The 21,850-nt window shown below is 39.4% G+C and overlaps 1 protein-coding gene across 2 annotated transcripts in view; it reads right to left on the bottom strand.

Moving 5' to 3' along the window:
* angpt1 (angiopoietin 1) overlaps positions 1-21,850 on the bottom strand; it is a 208,506-nt gene that overhangs the window by 97,740 nt on the left and 88,916 nt on the right. Inside the window, exons 1-3 of one of the 2 annotated variants that reach the window (XM_062029976.1) lie at positions 8,906-9,012; positions 5,824-5,979; positions 5,610-5,731 (exon numbers count right to left, since the gene is read on the bottom strand). In XM_062029976.1, coding sequence (XP_061885960.1) covers positions 5,610-5,731; positions 5,824-5,979; positions 8,906-8,995 — 368 coding nt within the window. In that variant the 5' untranslated portion in view covers positions 8,996-9,012. Of the gene's footprint in view, positions 1-5,609; positions 5,732-5,823; positions 5,980-8,905; positions 9,013-21,850 lie in introns of those variants that run through there. The other variant, XM_062029975.1, reaches the window with a different exon arrangement.

The following is a 21,850-nucleotide window of genomic DNA, read 5'->3' as shown; positions in this document are numbered from 1 at the left end:
TATGTTTCTCATTGTAATTTTGTCCTTAAATAAAATAGTGAACATACGAGACAACTTGTCTTTTAGTAGGAAGTAAACAAACAACGACTCCTAATTTAATTGCCTACGTATGCAGTAACATATTGTGTCATTTTCCATTCTAATATTTTGTCTAAATTATTAAGGACAAGTGGTAGAAAATTAATTATTACTACACTTGTTCATTTACTGTTAATATCGGCTTACTTTGTCTTTGATCATGTTCTATCTACACTTCTGTTAAAATGTAATAATCACTTATTCTTCTGTTGTTTGATACTTTACATTAGTTTTGGATGATACCACAAATGTAGGTATCAATCCGATACCAAGTCATTACGGGATCATACATAGGTCATAATTTAAGTCCTCATGTGCCCAGAGACGTATTTCCTGAGTTTATAAACATAATATAATTTTTTTTTTTAACGAAAAAAGATTTTGTCATGCTAAAAAATATTGCTGTAATCATAGTAGTATCGATTAGATACGCTCCTGTACTTGGTATCATTACAGTGGATGTTAGGTGTGGATCCACCAATGCCGTTTGTTTACATTTTGACGTCGGTGAGCTACGGTGTGTAGTGAAACATGTTTAGCTATTTCTCGTCCTTCAGGGATGATACTTGTAAGAAACGTACTTTATTTGTCGCCATGGAGGCGAGGATTCGTGATTTAGAAGTTTCCGGTACCGGTAGTATCGAATATGATCCATTAGTATCGCGAATATGATTCATTAGTATTGAGGAACTACTGTATACCAATACCGGTATACCGCACAACCCTAATCGTTACTAGAAAAAGTAATGCCATTTTTCTGAACACTGGTAGACAGTAACCAGCTATGACAATTAGTTAATTTAAATCTAAAGAGAAAATATTACAATAACTACACAGCCATGACATCTGAAATCTCGAAATGACACAATACGTTACCACAGTCGGTAAATTAGTCATTTATGACGTAAATATGCTTTCGCGTTACGTAGCCTTGATTTGTTTATAGCTCTTCCGCGGGGGCTGACGCGTGACTTGCAATGGTCTTTCAAAACGCTAGAGGGCAGTGTTTTCCTGAGAGAGCAACCACAACTCTGGTTGACTATATCCAGGGTTCGTACACCTTTTCCAAGGCCAAATTCAAGCACTTTTTAAGGACTTTCAAGACCAATGTTCCAGTTTTTCCAGTACCCTTCAAAAGGCAAAAACCAATGTGAATCAATCCATAGCCTTGTTGTTTGAGGTCACCAAATGCTGTCTGTAGGAAAAATACGGAAAATCGGCTAAAACCTAAGCCTAACATTGAACCAGCAGTTATCATTAACTGAATGGGAAATAGAAAATGAAGCAGTGTTTCTGTAGACTATTCAATGTAATTGGTGTCTCCATTTGTGTTGTTTTTCTAATTTATTGTTCTTTTTCTTACTTACAGCACTCAATGACATCGAACAGCACGGATTGATTCACACCGTATTTGTGCTTGTAAACTGCATAATGTGATATAAATACACGCACCCTCAAAATGTCAATTTCACTCATTTATTAACAAAACTGTTACATTAATATAAGGATAAGACAATTAAAGGAAATATTTTGTTTGTTTTCACTACACCTCAGTCACCTTTCATTAAGCATATCTAGCCTTATAACTGTGGCTATGATAACAAATGAACAAAAAGACAAAAGTTAACTTTTTTTGATTTCACTGAGGTAGCCAGACAAGGAAAATAATAGAGCAAGAAATGTATACAACCATGTTGTGTAAAAACTACAAAATCATTCATATTAACTCAGCTCCAAGTTGTGAAAAAGGTTACAAATTATACATTACATGACCTTCACAATACAAACAAGTCCAATAATGTAACCATTTTAATGCAATTAACCAAAACGACAAAATGTAACTTGTTTGCTTTAACTGAGGTAGTCAGACAAGTTAAGTAGACAACCAAAATAATGGAGCAAAAGATACATCGAACTATGTTGGATTTCCTTTTTGCATACTTTGCAGCAGGCTACACGTGGATTTGGTCCACCTTTTATCCAAAGTTTGTATTAGTCATTTGCACCACTGTCCTCTTGGGGGCGACACAGAGCCGTATATACATGACAACAACCTAATGTAAGGGCTCGTGCAAAGCCAACAGATCGAGCGTGTAGCTTTCATTTTTAAGGAAACCTTTTTTATTTTTCCCCATTTTTTAATTAGCCTATTGAGTCAGACTGCCGACAAATGTGATGAACATTTTCCAAGCATTTACAAGCACTTCACCCAAAATTCAAGCATTTTTCAAACCTTGAAAACACAATATTAAAATGCAAGCATTTTCAAGGTTTTGAAGCACCCGTACGAACCCTGTATATGAGCTTCCTGTGTGTAGTAGTTGTGGTAAACAATGGCGACTGAAGCGACAGAATTGATTGAGGAAACAAGCCGGAAGAGAAGACATTGGCGAGTGGGGGGCTGTGTGACCCTTTAATGAGTCCAGGCGAGGAAAAGGAAGGTAGGAAAACCTGGAAATTGGGTACTAGAAAAGCAGGTAAAAGGTCAGCTGGAAGGTCAGCGTGACGCAAGATCATATTTCAGCCTCAAGTTTTGCAGATTTGAAAAAAAATAGTTGAAAGATCAGTCATTGCAGTGGAATAACTATTTTCTTTGATGGTTTAATTTATATTTGAAGGAGAGATGGGATTAATGGCTCTCACAAGGGATCCAGATTGGGAAAAATCATTTCAAAGAATGGCTCATTGTTATATTTCTCTTTTAGAATTTTTTTTTAGAAGGTATTTGTTTCTATCAAGGAACTAAAGACTGGTGGCAGTCATACATAAGATTTGGATTTAATCATTCTAATTTCAAAAATTTATATTCTCATTTGTGGGAAACATTTTAAATTATGAATCATAATTTCATCTGGGTTGTGTTTTTATTGTAAACATTCAATAAGGTGGGACTTTTTCCCGTCCATATAAAAACTACACAAGCTAGAAATAATCTCCATGCAAATAAATTTTGACGTAAGGTTTGGACGATGCAGGAAAAAATATACAAAACCAGTGAAGTTGGCACGTTGTGTAAATTGTGAATAAAAACAGAATACAATGATTTGCAAATCCTTTTCAAATTGTATTCAATTGAATAGACTGCAAAGACAACATTTTTAACGTTGGAACTGAGAAACTTCTTTTTTTTTTGCAAATAATTATTAACTTAGAATTTAATGGCAGGAACACATTGCAAAAATGTTGGCACAGGGGCATTTTTACCACTGTGTTACATGGCCTTTCCTTTTAACAACACTCAGTAAACGTTTGGGAACTGAGGAGACCAATTTTTGAAGCTTTTCAGGTGGAATTCTTTCCCATTCTTGCTTGATGTACAGCTTAAGTTGTTCAACAGTCCGGGGGTCTCCGTTGTGGTACTTTAGGCTGCATAATGCGCCACACATTTTCAATGGGAGACAGGTCTGGACTACAGGCAGGCCAGTCTAGTACCCGCACTCTTTTACTATGAAGCCACGCTGTTGTAACACGTGGCTTGGCATTGTCTTGCTGAAATAAGCAGGGGCGTCCATGATAACAATGCTTGGATGGCAACATATGTTGCTCCAAAACCTGTATGTACTTTTCAGCATTAATGGTGCCTTCACAGATGTGTAAGTTACCAATGTCTTGGGCACTAATACACCCCCATACCATCACAGATGCTGGCTTTTGACCTTTGCACCTATAATAATCCGGATGGTTCTTTTCCTCTTTGTTCCGGAGGACACGACATCCACAGTTTCCCAAAATTTTTTTTAATGTGGACTCGTCAGACCACAGAACACCTTATACACTTTGCATCAGTTCATCTTAGATGAGTTCGAGCCCAGCAGAGCCGGCGGCGTTTCTGGGTGTTGTTGATAAATGGCTTTCGCTTTGCATAGTAGAGTTTTAACTTGCATTTACAGATGTAGCGAGAAACTGTAGTTACTGACAGTGGTTTTCGGAAGTGTTCCTGAGCCCATGTGGTGATATCCTTCATGATGTTGCTTTTTGATGCAGTACCGTCTGAGTGATCGTAGGTCCGTAATATCATCGCTTATGTGCAGTGCTTTCTCCAGATTCTCTGAAACTTTTGATGATATAGCGGACCGTAGATGGTGAAATCCCTAAATTCCTTGCAACAGCTCGTTGAGAAATGTTGTTCTTCAACTGTTCGACAATTTGCTCACGCATTTGTTGACAAAGTGGTGACCCTCGCCCCATCCTTGTTTGTGAATGACTGAGCATTTCATGGAAGCTGCTTTTTTACCCAATCATGGCACCCACCAATTCCCAATTAGCCTGTTCACCTGTGGGATGTTCCAAATAAGTGTTTGACGGGCATTCCTCAACTTGCTCAGCCTTTTTTGCCACTTGTGCCAGTGTTTTTTAAACATGTTACAGGCATCAAATTCCAAATGAGCTAATATTTGCAAAAAAAAACGAACGTGAAGTAAATTGTCTTTGCAGTCTATTCAATTGAATATAATTAGAAAAGGATTTGCAAATCATTGTATTTTGTTTTTATTTACAATTTACACAACGTGCCAACTTCACTGGTTTTGGATTTTGTAGTCTACAAATAATATATGTCGAATACTCTGTGTATAAAAACATATTAATACAAAAATAGCACAATCCATAAATGTTAATGTAAAATGTAGGTGTGTGTACAATTAAATTAGGCTACCTAAAAAATCCATAACCAAACAATGAACCAGAAAAGTGCATCCAGTTGTGTCTTTTGACTCTTTTTAACTAATTTTGTGGATTTTCTTTAGTCATTGTGACTCCAGCTCTCTCAGGTTGGCCCGCATATAAAGGCAGCACGGTTAATTTGCATTTAAAAACAGCTCTCGCAAGTGCAAATCGGTTCTCATAGTTCACATCAAAAAAGCCGTTCAAAAGACCTGACTCGTTCACCAACGTCACATCTCTACCTTGAAGGGTTTGCCATATAACATTTGTTTAATACACCATAAGCTGATGATGCACTATTGATCAACTTGAATTCATTATAGCAGTAGTGAACAGAGTGGGCAGGTCACCCTATTAAATGTTACAGAACACCATGTAATATTCATGTTTCCAACATCTCCAAATGAATCATCAAACACTGCTCAGCTTGCATGAGATGTTCTGTTATTCAACCCCGTTCCTGAGACATGAGGATCACAAATCATTCCAGTACATTAAAGACATCCTTTCCCATTGGGAATGTTTTTGTGCTGGCCTTCAGCATTCCATATTAATAATCCTCGAGAGTATCTTAAGGCTAAATGTTGATTTTTTTTTATGTCATTATTATTATTTAACAAAATGGTTGCAGTGATGTTGTTGTTTTTGAGTAATCCCCAAAGAGCAATTCCTTTTATGAACATGACTCTGAGACATGACTTTATTCCTAAAGATGCCTTGTCGTGATTTTTTTGGTCACGAAAACCGACAGTTAATTCTCTTGTCCTTTTTAAAAAAAATTGTAATCGTATTTTTTTCACCAACTTTCGGTATGAAATTGCTGCTGGTAAATGGCCCGTGTGGATTTGTTTGCTTTAGCGGTTGTTTACCTGTTCTTGTCATGGAGCTTGCTGATCTCATTGGTCTGCACCATTAACTCCTTCTCCAACTTGTTAGTGGACAGAGAATTTTCCAGAAGCTGAATCTCAAGCCTTGATGTCTGATTCAAAACCTGCCGCAGACATAAACGCAAATGTCACGTCTTGGCAAAAATGATGCATGGGCTGCAGGTTTTTTCATGCATTTAATTTCCTAAAACCTTACTTGGGTCTCGACATCAGTCAGCTTCCGTGTCTGTTCCGCGGTTTGAGAGAGAAGGTTGGTGCCCATTTCCAACATGGCTGCCGTGTGGTTGTGGACAGCGCTCTGTTGCAGTTGAACCATCTCTGTTTTCATGCTTTCTTTGATGTAATTCTCAATCTGAATGAAGCAAAGATAACAGGAGACATATTAACATTTGAGTGAAGTCTGTCATTGAAATACTGTAGGTGCAAAGAGAGGTCTGCAAAGCACAGCATTCCCCAGGCAACACATGATGTGTCTATATTAGCTATATTAGCCTACTATCAAAGGCTGATGCAAAAAACATATTTTTATTATTATTCTACACATTTTTGCAACATTGGAAATCATTTGTAAAATGGAGGCTTGTCACAGGATGAGATAACTACTGGAAATTACTAGCTCAGAATGGCCAAGGGTATAGATGTTTGCATCCAAATTAAAGGAAAAGGCAGGCATGTCTTCTTTTAATGGATTTGTTACAATCTTTCAATCCAATCCAATCCACTTTATGTATATAGCACATTTAAACAACTAAATGTTTCCAAAGTGCTGCACAACAATATTAAAAACAATATTGTTACTTCTAGACCTCCACCCCAGATTCCACCTCACTCCTACCCACTTCTCTAAAGTGGGCTGGCTCAAGGTGGAGGACAGAGTTAAACAACTTGCACTGAGCCTAGTCTATAAAATCCACTACACCTCCCTGATACCGAAGTACATGTCAAACTACTTCCTTAACGTAAATGACCGCCATAACCACAACACCAGGGGGAGCTCCACTAACCACGTTAAACCCAGATTCCGAACTAACAAAGGTCTTAACTCATTCTCTTTCTATGCCACATCAATGTGGAATGCGCTCCCAACAGGTATAAAAGAAAGGGCATCTCTATCCTCCTTCAAAACCGCAATAAAAGTTCACCTCCAGGCAGCTACAACCCTAAAATAATCAATTGCTAATAATCAAATATAAACAATCAAATGCAGATACTTTTTTTTATACCTTCTGATCTCTCTCTCTCTCTCTCTCTCTCTCTCTCTCTCTCTCTCTCTCTCTCTCTCTCTCTCTCTCTCTCTCTCTCTCTCTCTCTCTCTCTCTCTCTCTCTCTCTCTCTCTCTCTCTCTCGCCACTACTTGCTGTCCATATCCTACCCCCCCCCCCCAAACCCCTGATTGTAAATAATGTAAATAATTCAATGTGATTATCTTGTGTGATGACTGTATTATGATGATAGTATATATGATAGTATATATCTGTATCATGAATCAATTTAAGTGGACCCCGACTTAAACAAGTTGAAAAACTTATTCGGGTGTTACCATTTAGTGGTCAATTGTACGGAATATGTACTTCACTGTGCAACCTACTAATAAAAGTCTCAATCAATCAATCAATTCAAACATTATCCTTAGCTCCACCAAAGACTGAATAAAAACAAAAAATAATTACATATAAAACAAAACAATATAAAATAAATATGATTAAAAATGATTTTAAAGGTTAAAACCAATTAAAACAGTAAATAGAAATCAAAATTTTAAAAACACAGAGGACAACAGAGGACCACACAACTCACGTAGTGTTGAAAGCCAAAGAATAAAAGTGGGTCTTAAGACGAGACTTAAAACACTCCACTGTGGGAGCAGTTCGAACATAGAGGGGCGGAGTGTTCCAGAGCTTAGGGCTGACCACAGAGAAGGCCCTGTCTCCTCTGGTTTTAAGTCTGGTCTTGGGCACCACAAGCTTGAGCTGGCTCTCCGACCTCCGAGCACGCGCAGGTTTGTAAATTTGAAAGAGGTCCGAGATATATTGAGGTGCCAGTCCATGTAAAGCTTTAAAAACAAACAGCAAGGTTTTAAAATAAATTCTAAGATGAACAGGGAGCCAGTGCAAACTCTGAAGAATTGGGGTTACATGCTCACGTTTCCTGGCCCCTGTTAAAAGTTGTGCTGCCGCGTTCTGGACTAACTGCAACCGGGAGAGAGCTTTTTGGCTAATGCCAGCATAAAGTGCATTGCAGTAGTCCAGGCGACTTGAAATAAAAGCATGCACGACTTGTTCAAAAAGGTTAAAAGATAAAAATGGTTTTACCTTTGCTAAAAGACGAAGATGATAAAAAAAACGATTTTAAAACACCATTGAGTTGTTTGTCAAATTTAAAACCGCTGTCTATAGTGACGCCAAGGCTGGTGACTTTGGGATGCACATAATTTTGCAATGGCCCCAAGTCAGTGAGGGCTGGACCAAAAACTAAAATTTCCGTTTTTCCCTCATTCATTATTAAAAAATTCTGGGCTAACCAAGCCTTGACGTCGTATAGACAGTTGAGAAGGGGTGCCAGGGGGCCGTGACCTTTTAAAATCGGCAGAATTTGGCAATCGTCTGCATAAAAGTGATAAGACACTCCATGCCTCTTAAAAATGTATCTAATCGGGAGGAGATATAGAGCAAACAGGATGGGGCCTAGAATAGATCCTGGGGGGACACCACAGTAAAGTGGAGCAGAAGAAGAGGTGGCGTCCCCCAGCCTGACAGAGAAGGACCTCTCTGACAGGTAGGATCTGAACCACTCTAATGCAGTCCCCCTGACACCCACACAGTCTCTCAGGCGGTCTAAAAGAATTGTGTGGTCGACTGTGTCAAAGGCAGCTGTAAGATCTAAAAGCACTAAAATGGCAGCGCTGCCAGAGTCAGACATTAAAAGCAAATCATTAAAAACCTTTAAAAGTGCAGATTCAGTACTGTGCAATCTTTGCAAGCTGGGTAACGTTTGCCTTGGTCTGGAACAACGTGGCACACAAACAACAATAAGAAATGCAGCCAATATTACATACAGATAATGTGTCATTAAACATGCACATATAAATTAAATACACAGAGGACATAGGTAAAGGAAATTAAATGAGCTCAAATATACCCACAAACGAGGCATAATGATGCAATATGTACATACAGCTAGCCTAAATAGCATGTTAGCATCGATTAGCTTGCAGTCATGCAGTGACAATATATGCCTGATTAGCACTCCAACAAGTCAATAACATCAACAAAGCTCACCTTTGTGCATTCACGCACTGCATTAAACGTGTGATGTACAAAATGAGACAAAGAAGGAGTGGCATAAAACACGTCTTTCTGCGGCAGCATCAGAGAAAGTTGCACATGTAAACATACTGCGATGAGTTCAAGGATCGCTGAAATTAGTAGGACAAAACGGTGCTTGCCAAATACTCTCATCAGTGAAGCATGTTTAATATAGACAGTGGGATTTCTAACAATAAGGAAGGTATGTGTCATGTTTGTCCTCCTACAGAAAATATATTAAAACAAAAAATATATGTTTTTTCTTCATCTTTTTCCATTTTCACACATCTCTGAAAGAGGTCCAGGGAGCCACTAGGGCGCCCCAAAAGAACACAATAACATAGCCTGTAATATAATCCAGTGTTTCTTAACCATTGTTGGCCCGCAAGCGCCCCCTAGAGGGCCGCCAAAAAATATCAGTTTGCCAATTGTAATACACTTTTCCAACGCATGGACAGTACTGACGATCTCAAACAAACAAACAAACAAACAAACAAACAAACAAAGTATTTTGTGCACAGTGATTGTGGGCAGCTTAAGGCACACCTGTGCAATAATCATGCTGTTTAATCAGCATCTTGATATGCCACACCTGTGAGGTGGGATGCATTATCTTGGCAAAGAAGAAATGCTCACTAACACAGATTTAGACAGACTTGTGAATAATATTTGAGAGAAGGTATTTTGTGGAAATAGTAAAAGTTTGAAATCATGTGGAAATAGTAAAAGTTTTAAATCATCGAGTTCAACTCATGAAATATGGGAGCAAAAACAAAAGTGTTGCGATTATACTTTTGTTCAGTATATGTATGAAAACACTACTGTCAAACATTTGACGGTTTTAGTAAGTATGAACTATTTTACTTATATTGTAAAACTTACACATGTTGCTTGGAGTGATGAATGAAGAAACCATATGAGTAGAAGCGCGAGAGAGGACTAGTAGACGGAACAGCGCTTGTACTTCCTGTTGAAGGCACGAAACAAAAGGAGATGCTGCAGACTTTCAACCCGGAGCACCTGCAGTGAGCAAATTCGTCCAAAAGATGGCGCCATAGCACAAACGGAAACACAACGTTTCTGTCTCTGTCAGTGTTACTACTATGTAAGTTTGTTCTAAACAAATCATCATGGCCGTTAGCTAAGAAAAATTCATACATTACCTGCACCTTTGTATACGTCACAGGATGCAAAGATTGGAAAAAAAAGTAGCAGCTTACTGTTCGGAAAAAAATGGAGGTACCTTTACGACCAGTTTAATTAAAAACATTTGATACAATATTTATAAGTAGGGGGTCCCCATTCCATCTCATTTTCGGACTATAAAGAGCACTCAAAATCCTTTCATTTTCTCAAAAATCGACAGTGCGCCTTATAACCCGGTGCACCTAATGTACGGAATAATTCTGGTTGTGCTTACCAAACTCAAAACAATTTTATTTGGTACATGGTATAATGGTAAGTGTGACCAGTAGATGGCAGTCACACATAAGAGATACGTGTAAACTGCAATATGACGCCAGTAAACAACACCCAAACTTTAAATGTTCCATTGACGATAAAGAACATTACACACGGCACTCAAAAATCTGTCAAAATGTTTTAGTACGACTTTGAAGCCTCACCGCTTGATGGATTGTCGGCCCATTACGGCTACCGTAGTCAGAGATACAAGTATTACTATGGTGTGTGTATAAGGACCGCAAAATGGCACCCATTAGCAGACATTATCTGGCGTTTTGTTTCACAATATTATGCAAAATTAACTTTTCTTACCTTCTGGTACCTGCTGATGTGTATTTGGGATCTGCATAAGTCCTGAAAATTTGCGCACGTCCGCCACTGTAGTCAATACCAATGCAGTAGTCAATAAGCTGTTGCCATTTCTAATATAAAATAGCGTAAAGTTCTAACTTATATCTCGCTATGGAAGCGCTAAAAACTACCGGTGTAGTGAGTTTACCTTATTCACCCAAGGAACTTTAGTTATTAGAGAGTTCCTGTCGGACGCTTTTTCACAGGACACTTTTCCGGCGTTATTGCACTAGTGAGCCACGAATGAGGAGATGCTGCTCCATTATTGATTAAAGTAAAGTCTGAATGTCATTAAAACAGTTAGCTCCATCTTTTGACACTTCTTCCACTCCCGTCCTTGCACGCTACACCACTACAACAAAGATGACCGGGAGAAAAGACGCTGTCGAAGACCGCCCTCAAAACGGCGCATCCTGAAGCGACTGTCAGAAAGCGACTTAAAGATGATCTGTAAAACATAATCTATGCAACATTTTGACCAAAGAACCACCATTACATGTTATGTAGACCACAAGGAAGTGTTTGACATTTAGAAAAAATTATAATAATATGACTACTTTAATGCGTCCGATAATCCGAAGAGCCTTATACATGAAAAAAGATAAAAAATAGACCATTCATCGGCAGTGCGTCTTATAATTTGGTGCGCCCTATGGTCCGTAAAATATGGTACAATAGTTTGGGGGTCTTTGAATTGTTCTTGGCAAATCCTTTTAAAAAAATTGTATAATGTGTGTGTTAGTGTGTGTACTTGTGTTTGTTGGGGGGGTTCATTAAAGCACACAAAACGATGAACTTGTTCATGCACTGCGTACATTTTAGAGTGTTGGACAAATCAGCGTTCTGGCAGCGTTTGCTTCAAAATAATCCACCGTGGGGTAAAAGATATTTGTTAACTGCAGCGAACTGTTCTTGAATCGTGAAGTCAGGGCGGTGTGCAGAAATACTATTGAATTCAAGAAATTACTGGCAAAGTATATGAAGTTCCTTCCTCCTTCATCACTGCCAGCAAGAGCCTACATTTATCCATTTATTTATTTATTTTTTTCTTCCCAAGATGGGGCCGCTGTAGTGACTGCTGGTGGGAGGAGCTCTGTGCTCTTGTGTCATCCTCTTGTTTTCATGTGTTTTTTTTTTGCCTTTTGGTTGGGGACCCTTTGGGACTGAGTGACAAGGAGTGGCACTTTTGTGACTTCTCTGGTGAATTTTTGTGAACTTCTGGATCTGCCTCCCGGGAGCCTTTTGGCCATGGAGACCAGCTGCTGGGTCTCTGCCACACCAGAGTCCGTTTGGAGAGACTGGAGGAGATGCGGATGTAGAGACAGGGCTGCGGAGCTGGCGCTGAACGCTGGGACAGACAAGCTTCACAGTGTCTTGGCTGAATGAGCAGGTATCGGACACCTCGGTCTCCGTGGACGTATCCTCGCTCATCCATGCGGACTGGACACTGGCCGAGAGTTAGTGGGCGGCCTGAGGGTGGAGTCGGCTCTCTTGGCTGCTTTGTTGGGTCTGCTCCTGTCTCTGGCCATGCTTCCCCCCACCCCAGCAGACGATGGCGTGGAACACTGCAGAGGCCACCACAGTGTTTTTGTTTAGTTTTTTGTCGTTGTTTTACTTTTGTGGCTGTGTGTAGAAGTGGCTGGTTGCATCAGCTCTGCTCTTTTAATGTCTTTAAAGGCTTACTGAAACCCACTACTACCAACCACGCAGTCTGATAGTTTATATATCAATGATGAAATCTTAACATTGCAACACACGCCAATACGTAAGATTAGTAAAGTGCAATTTTAAATTTCCCGCAAAATATTCTGCTGAAAACGTCTCGGTATGATGACGTTTGCGCGTGACGTCACGGATTGTAGCGGACATAATGGGACACCATTGTGGCCAGCTATTAAGTCGTCTGTTTTCATCGCAAAATTCCACAGTATTCTGGACATCTGTGTTGGTGAATCTTTTGCAATTTTTTTAATGAACAATGAAGACAGCAAATAAGAAAGCTGTAGGTGGGATCGGTGTATTAGCGGCCGGCTGGACTCTTACCAGGAGGACTTTGAGTTGGATAGCAGACGCAGTACCGTGAGTACGCAGCTTTGGCTTCCAAACATTTGTTCACTTGCCCGTACGTGCGTGCCGCTATGTGCATGTCACGTACGTAACTTTGGGGAAATATATGTGTTGTATGAACTTTACGGAGGTGAACGGTACTTTGGGCTGTGGGATTGAGTGTGTTGTGCGGGTGTTTGAGTTGTATTGGTGGGTTATATGTACGGCAGGGGGGAGGTGTTTGTTATGCAGGATTAATTTGTGGCATATTAAATATAAGCCTGGTTGTGTTGTGGCTAATAGAGTATATATATGTCTTGTGTTTATTTACTGTTTTAGTCATTCCCAGCTGAATATCAGCTCCCACCCGCCTCTCACAGCATCTTCCCTATCTGAATCGCTTCCACTGCCCTCTAATCCTTCACTCTCACTTTCCTCATCCACAAATCTTTCATCCTTGCTGAAATTAATGGGGTAATCGTCGCTTTCTCGGTCCGAATCTCTCTCGCTGCTGGTGGCCATGATTGTAAACAATGTGCATATGTGAGGCGCTCTACAACCTGTGACGTCACGCTACTTCCGGTACAGGCAAGGCTTTTTTATCAGCGACCAAAAGTTGCGAACTTTATCGTCGATGTTCTCTACTAAATCCTTTCAGCAAAAATATGGCAATATCGCGAAATGATCAAGAATGACACATAGAATGGACCTGGTATCCCCGTTTTAATAAGAACATTTCATTTCAGTAGGCCTTTAATGTCCTTTGTGTTCTTTGATGTTACCCTCTTACACACATGTTTATGTGTGCTATGGCTATGAGTTTTTTTTTCTTTGGCCTCAGTCTGGACCCCCTCTCCAGGGGCCCAGGCTTAGACTGAATCCCCCCCAGCGTTTACCTGTTTCTCATCTTTTTTGTAAGGGCCGCCGGAAGTTGGCAGACCCGTCAGCGATCCTGTTCTGTCTCCCTGTAATGTTTGTCTGCTCTTGAATGGGATTGTGCTGAAAATCTTAATTTCCCCTCAGGGATTATTACAAATATTTCTGGTCTGATAATTTGTCATCCACATGCTGTCTGTTTTGCTTTCTGTATACCAAAGTTATAATTGTTATATTAAAAATGTGTTGCGTTATACAAATTATTCAATTTCTTATGGAAAAAACAGTCCAGTTGGTGTCTAGGACAGCCTGGTGATTGTTGTAGATCAGAGTCTACCCTCAGTCACCTGCTCCCTCTCCATAAATTGAATGAAGAATTAGGACTTGGGTTGCAAAGGTTTGCCGTCCAACTAAAACATGCAGCTGCATTAACTTTCCAATGTAATATACTCGCTTGGCAAGGGACGTCAAAGTTTAACAGTGCCTATTCTTCAGTCGGACACTTTCTTTGACTTACTTACCTTCGGTTGATATTAGCTAACAGTCCACATTGGACTTGGCCGAAAAACTGATTGAAAATCAGTCCTGGTAAGGTTGGATTACATCGCATGCTATTGAACAATATCGCATGACTTTGTTTGGGAAATGATTTGAGTCCATTGAGAAATGTAAAACCCCCGAACCCTGTGGATGGTGCTTTCAAAACCCCAACACCTACGGTTTGTCCGTCTGCTGAGGACCGCGTTACAAAGGCACCTTGAGAGAAAAGGTGGCAGAACGACAGATGGCTGACTGAAAATGAATCCTCGCTGTTTCTTTTAGAAAAAAAAAAAACCGTCACAGACCCTTGGCTGAATGCTGCGGTGGTAATAAAAGAAAAGTGCCAAGGAGAAACAAGATTACACAAACACGCCCAATCACCCAAATACTTCAGAGGCCATAAAAAAAAGGCTTGTGTGGGTGTTGGTTTTCTTTATATGGTTTTTAACCTCAGCTACTGTTAAGCGCTGTTCTTACTTGGTCATTTGCAATAAATGGAGATGACTGCAGGCACTGATAGTAAAACTTACACTGGATGACTGCCAACACGAGTGGAAATGAGGCACTTGGCACCCACACAGTAGAAAAGGGAAACTGCCTTTTTAGGGATGCAATGTTTTCTAATCGGCACTGATTTTGTTCTCTTGGCCCTTTTTTGTCCATAGAGAAAACATTTTAGATAAACTTCAATTGCTGTTGCCTTTTTTTTTTTCTAGATTGTCTCTTCAAAATATGGCTGGTAGGTCAACCGTACCTACAACCTATACTGTATATACAATATCTACAGCTACTGGTGGGTCTCCACCGACCTCTGGGTCTTTGGCTAGTAGAGATGTGCAGTTCACAAACAAATCAGGTTTTTTGGACGGCTCTTTTTAAGTGAATGTTGCGAGCCGTTCTTACTCAATACATAAAAAATGTTGTGCAAAAGTTATTTGATCTGTTGCAAGTTTTGTTGATTCTATGTAACTTGTTTATGTGTGCTATGAGGTTTTTTTCCTTGGCCTCAGTCTGGACCTCCTCCCTGGAGTCCAGCCTTTAACTGAATATTGTTTTTACTCTCCTCCTCCACCTCCCCAACATTTACCTGTTTCTCACCTTTTTTGTAAGGGGTGCCGGAAGTTGGCAGACCCGTCAGCAATCCTTTCTCAATTTCCCCTCGGGGGTTAATAAAGTACTTCTGAAACTGAATCCGAATTCAATTAAGATAAATTAACCATTAAAAGACTAAGTAGCACAATATTTAACTTGTTGACCTATCATCATCAAAATGATTAGGAAATCAACAAAAACAGACACTTCCAAATTTGTGACTACGTGAGCCAATTTACTTAAATTCAATCAAGTTCCCACAAATAAAGCGCGGCTACCCAACTTGGTCTAATGCCTGCAACCTCCCTGCACATTTTGGCTAATCAGCGTTATTTTAGCCAATTAAATTTGTCTCAGTGGCGCTCAAACACGCACGTCAACTGTCAAATCAAAAACGTATTTTTTTTGTCTCTTACAGATCAGATTTGTGGCAAACAGAAGCAGTTGTATTTGAAAAAAAGACAAAGTAAATAGACTTGGTATGTGGTATGTGGCTCTGGATGGTTGTATTGTTATTTTTCTAAAAGTTACTAGACATATTACATCGATAGACAAAGTTGATTAGTCAAAGGGACAGCCTTTGGGTAAAGTTCACAGGTACGGAATAAATAAATAAAAATTCATAGGTACTGAGGTGGGAAAAAAAAAACTATCAACAAACCCTATCGAGTGACCCCTCAAATTAAAGCCCATGATGAGGCCTTTGCGGGTGTGTTGTTATTTGTGGTGTTGTTTCACGTAGGGCCACACAATCATGCAAAGAAACACTTTGGCAAGAAAATGGGTCCAATTTGTGGCAAACAGAAGCAGCTGCGTTAAAAAAACAACACAAAAAACAAGGTAAATAGACATACAGGTTCACCATAATAGTGGATGCCATTTTACCTGCCTGGTACACATTTGTTAAACGCTTTTGCTGCTATTAGCGACAACAAAAACAAACTATGCTAATATCAATAAATGCTATGTGGCTCTGGATGGTTGTAATGTTATATTTCTAAAACTTACTGGACATATTACATCGATAGACAAAGTTGATTAGTCATGGAGACATCCTCCAGGTAAAGTTCACAGGTCTGGGGCAAAAAAAATAAAAACGTTCAACAAACCGTATCGAGTGACCCCTCATATTGAAGCCCATGATGAGGCCATTCCAGGTGTGTGTGTTATCAATTGTGTGATTATTTCACGTAGGACCAAACAATCACGCAAATAACCACTTTGGCAAGAAAATAGGTCCAATTTGTGGCAAACAGAAGCAGATCATATCATACTTCTGGTTCCTGTCCATTGCGCTAAGCATTGGGTAATGTAGGATATAAACTTTTACTAACACATTGTTTGCATTTATTATTCATTTACCTTTATTTGTTCAGGTTAAGGACACTAAGAACAGATTCAAATGCCGACCAAGCAAAGGCATGTTAGAGATGTTGAGGCGTGATGATAATTCTTCATCGTCTGTCATTTACCAGCAAAAAATACCACAATAGATCACTCTCAACAGTTCACAAATGTTAGCAATGTGCAGGGGTAAATGTGTTGCAACATAAATTATTGTTTAAGATGGTCAAACACTTTTCAAGCGTAAAACAGACATGGAGAATGTCAGCCACTTGTGGATGACAGAGCAGATAGCAGACAATAAGGACGTCAATGGTGGTATTTTTTTCTATCATTCAAATTAAATATTATTATTACCGTATTTTCCGGACCATAGGGCACACCGCCAATGCGCATTAAAGGGGTCATATATATATATATATATATATATATATATATATATATATATATATATATATATATATATATATATATATATACATATATATATATATATATATATATATATATATATATATATATATATATATATATATATATATATATAAAATCTAAATTGAAAACACTTCCTTGTGGTCTACATGTGATGGTGGTTCTTTGGTCAAAATGTTGCATAGATTATGTTTTACAGACCATCTTCCGTTTTGTGGGCGGTCTTTTTGTACCGGTGTAGTTACTTGAGTCATATTGCAGTCTACACGTATCTCTTATGTGTGACTGCCGTCTACTGGTCACACTTATCATTTCACCATGTACCAAATAAAATAGCTTCGAGGTGGGTAAGCACAACCAAAATTATTCCGTACATTAGGCGAACCGGGTCATAAGACGTACTATCGAGTTTTGAGAAAATGAAAGGATTTTAAGTGCGCCTTATAGTCCGAGAAATACGGTGGTTATAATTCAATAGAACAGTTCAGTAATTTGACAATGAGCTTCGAGTATGTGCCTTTACTGCCATCTTGTGTCTACTTTTAAAATCTGTGTTATAAAATAAATAAAACATTAAAACAGTAATCTTTAAATCCACCAAATCAGTCTCAATATCCTAGTATTATTCAAACTTGATTAAAAGGTTGCATCTTGAATATCTGCGACAATCTCATCATACTTTTTGTTGAAATCCTGTGCTTTTAGAGGTTAAAATTAAAGAAACACTTAAAATATTGACAATAAGTTCTTAATATCACAAATCAAATCAAATCAACTTTATTTATAAAGCACATTTAAAATTTACCACAGGGGTAGCCAAAGTGCTGTACAATGGGCAGGTTTAAAGATAATACGAGAACCGAGCAAACACAACACAACACAAACAGAACACGATAAAAAATAAATAAAACATAAAAACATAAAAACATAAAAACAGGTTCACAGCAGGTGTATTATTGGGTGCCATTGCAGGATGGATATCACTCAGTGTTAAAAGCCATGGAATAAAAGTATGTTTTTTAGAGAGATTTAAAAACAGGAAGAGAGGAGGCTTGTCTAACACTCAGAGGTAGGTCGTTACAGAGCTTGGGAGCAGCAGCGGCGAAAGCTCTGTCACCTCTAAGCTTCAGCCTTGTGTCAGGGACCGTCAGTAGCAGCTGATCGGCTGATCTTAGGGATCGGGTGGGGCAGTAGGGCTGAAGGAGGTCGGAGAGATATGTTGGCGCGAGGTTGTTTAGACATTTAAAAACAAATAAAAGGAGTTCAAAATTGATTCGGTAACGCACAGGGAGCCAGTGAAGTGGATTCAATGTTCTTTGAAAAAATATAACATCACAACTTTCTTTAAAAAGTCTGCCTCAAACTCGGGCATTTTTGATTGTGACAATCACACAAAATTCCTGAAAAATCATTAGTCGAACAAGTTGAGAACCACTGATCCCGAGTATGTTGTCTAGCAATATGTAAAAATGTGGATTATGTTGGAAAAAATACAGTATAAGATAATAAGAAGATTAAGATAATCGGCCATTATCGTTTGTAGGACACGTGGATGTGTTCCACCAAGTTGAACTTGATGATACCAGGGAGTTTGTGCTTGCCAAGATCCCAATTTAAGCAGTTGAGGGCTTAATTGCATCCTGGTTGACCACGCATGCATTTGGTGCCATGGTTGAATACTTTACAGAGGAATTCCCATAAAAAACAGCACTTGCATGTGAAAAGAAATACATTTAGTGTTACAATAACAGAGTAGCGTTTGAGGAGGCATTCCAGAAGGTGCAAGAACAGGAGTATCTGCAGTTAATGCTGCTTTTTTCCCCCAAGATCACTGCAAGAATTATGTTTACGTTTCCCTAAGTGCGAGTTTTCATGTGGGCGTCACTAATGATACCGGTACCATTCCATTAGCAGCGCAAATGTCCTTTTTTTTCCATCTGAACTATATTCTAGCTAGACATTTAATGAGGTAAAACCGTGCACTACAACAGCTTTGGGCTATCCAGAACATAAATAATGTCAAGATCCAGGGATCCAAGATTTTAACAGCAAAGGGGCTGTCTATCACACACTAGGACGTGTGTTTAGGTTACTGCATATACTGTAGAGTGTGCACGCTATCATGGAGAGGATCACAGGCACGGACGGGTGATCTTTACCATACACATGCTGTGCTTAATCACCGCAGAACTGCTTTCACTTGAGAGCCCGAGAGCAAGATAATCTCTCATGATGAAACTCTCGTTCTCGTCTAATACTGTGAATGTTTACTGCTTCTTTGACATTTTCCTTTTAGTCCAGTGTCCCTTTCAAAAAGGGATCTTGATCCTTTTTTTTTTTTGCAGATGTGACCCTGAGAGACAACTCTGGGAGCTGGCAAATGGTAGGCCTGGATTGTTTAAAACACTTACTGCTAGAGTTCTGTTACATCTCCGGTTATGGATGTGTGTGTCGTTGGAAAATCGATCACGGTGTTCCTGGGGTCACCCATCTTGTAGGACACGTCTCTTAAAGGCCTACTGAAACCCACTACTACCGACCACGCAGTCTGATAGTTTATATATCAATGATGAAATCTTAACAATGCAACACATGCCAATACGGCCGGGTTAGATTGGTAAAGTGCAATTTTAAATTTCCTGCGAAATATCCTGCTGAAAACATTTCGGTTTGATGACGTTTGCGCGTGACGTCACGGATTGTAGCGGACATTTTGGGACACCATTGTGGCCAGCTATTAAGTCGTCTGTTTTCATCGCAAAATTCCACAGTATTCTGGACATCTGTGTTTGTGAATCTTTTGCAATTTGTTTAACGAACAATGAAGACAGCAAAGAAGAAAGCTGTAGGTGGGAAGCGGTGTATTAGCGGCCGGCTGCAGCAACACAAACATGTAGAGAACTGGGACAACAGAGACTCTTACCAGGAGGACTTTGAGTTGGATACGCACTACCGTGAGTACGCAGCTGCGGCTTCCAAACATTTGATCGCTTGCTCGTATGTGCGTGCCGCTATGTGCATGTCACGTACATAACTTTGGGGAAATATATGTGCTGTATGAACTTTGCGGAGGTGAACGGTACTTTGGGCTGTGGGATTGAGTGTGTTGTGCGGGTGTTTGATTTGTATTGGCGGGTTATATGGACGGGAGGGGGGAGGGGTTTGGTATGCAGGATTCATTTGTGGCATATTAAAGGCCTACTGAAATGAATTTTTTTTATTTAAACGGAAATAGCAGATCCATTCTATGTGTCATACTTGATCATTTCGCAATATTGCCATATTTTAGCTGAAAGGATTTAGTAGAGAAAATCGACGATAAACTTCGCAACTTTTGCTCGCTGATAAAAAAAAAGCCTTGCCCCTACCGGAAGTATAGCGTGACGTCACAAGACTAAGGATTCCTCACAATTCCCCGTTGTTTACAATGGAGCGAGAGACATTCGGAGCGAGAAAGCGACGATTACCCCATTAATTTGAGCGAGGATGAAAGATTTGTGGATGAAGAACTTTAGAGTGAAGGACTACAGTGTAGTGCAGCGTGTATCTTTTTTCGCTCTGACCGTAACTTAGGAACAAGCTGGCTCATTGGATTCCACACTCTCTCCTTTTTCTATTGTGGATCACGGATTTATATTTTAAACCACCTCGGATACTATATCCTCTTGAAAATGAACATGTAAATACACGGTTAATAACTTTCAGCTTGGCGAAGCTAAAAAAAATAGAAGCTATGTTAGCTACAGAGCTAACGTGATAGCAGGCTCAAAATGCAGATAGACACAACATTTTAAAAAACCCTGACTGGAAGGCTAGACAGAAGATCAACAATACTATTAAACCATGAACATGTAAATACAGGGTTATTAATTTTCAGCTTGGCGAAGCTAAAAAAATAGAAGCTAAGTTAGCTACAGAGCTAACGTGATAGCATCAGTCTCAAATGCAGATAGAAATAAAATAAAAAAAAACCCTGACTGGAAGGCTAGACAGAAGATCAACAATACTATTAAACCATGAACATGTAAATACAGGGTTATTAATTTTCAGCTTGGCGAAGCTAAAAAAAATAGAAGCTAAGTTAGCTACGGAGCTAACGTGATAGCATCAGTCTCAAATGCAGATAGAAACAAAATTAAAAAAACCCTGACTGGAAGGCTAGACAGAAGATCAACAATACTATTAAACCATGAACATGTAAATACAGGGTTATTAATTTTCAGCTTGGCGAAGCTAAAAAAATAGAAGCTAAGTTAGCTACGGAGCTAACGTGATAGCATCAGTCTCAAATGCAGATAGAAACAAAATAAAAAAAACCCTGACTGGAAGGCTAGACAGAAGATCAACAATACTATTAAACCATGAACATGTAAATACACGGTTATTAATTTTCAGCTTGGCGAAGCTAAAAAAATAGAAGCTAAGTTAGCCACGGGTAGGCGGTGGGCGTTGTAGCTTTCGACGACACCCCGGCCGCCATCAGAGTCGGCAAGAAACATATATTTCCCCAAAGTTACGTACGTGACATGCAAATATCGACACGCACGTATGGGCAAGCGATCAAATGTTTGGAAGCCAAAGCTGTACTCACCGTAGTGCGTCTGCTCTCCAGCTCAAAACACAACACGACCTCCTGGTGTTGGTGTTGCTACAGCCAGCCGCTAATACACCGACCGCACCTACAACTTTCTTATTTGCAGTCTCCATTGTCCATTAAACAAATTACAAAATATTCACCAACACAGATGTCCAGAATACTGTGGAATTTTGTCG

This window comes from Entelurus aequoreus, linkage group LG20 (genome assembly GCF_033978785.1).
Source record: "Entelurus aequoreus isolate RoL-2023_Sb linkage group LG20, RoL_Eaeq_v1.1, whole genome shotgun sequence".
NCBI classification, from domain to species: Eukaryota; Metazoa; Chordata; class Actinopteri; order Syngnathiformes; family Syngnathidae; genus Entelurus; species Entelurus aequoreus.
This window is presented reverse-complemented; position numbering and strand designations above follow the sequence as displayed.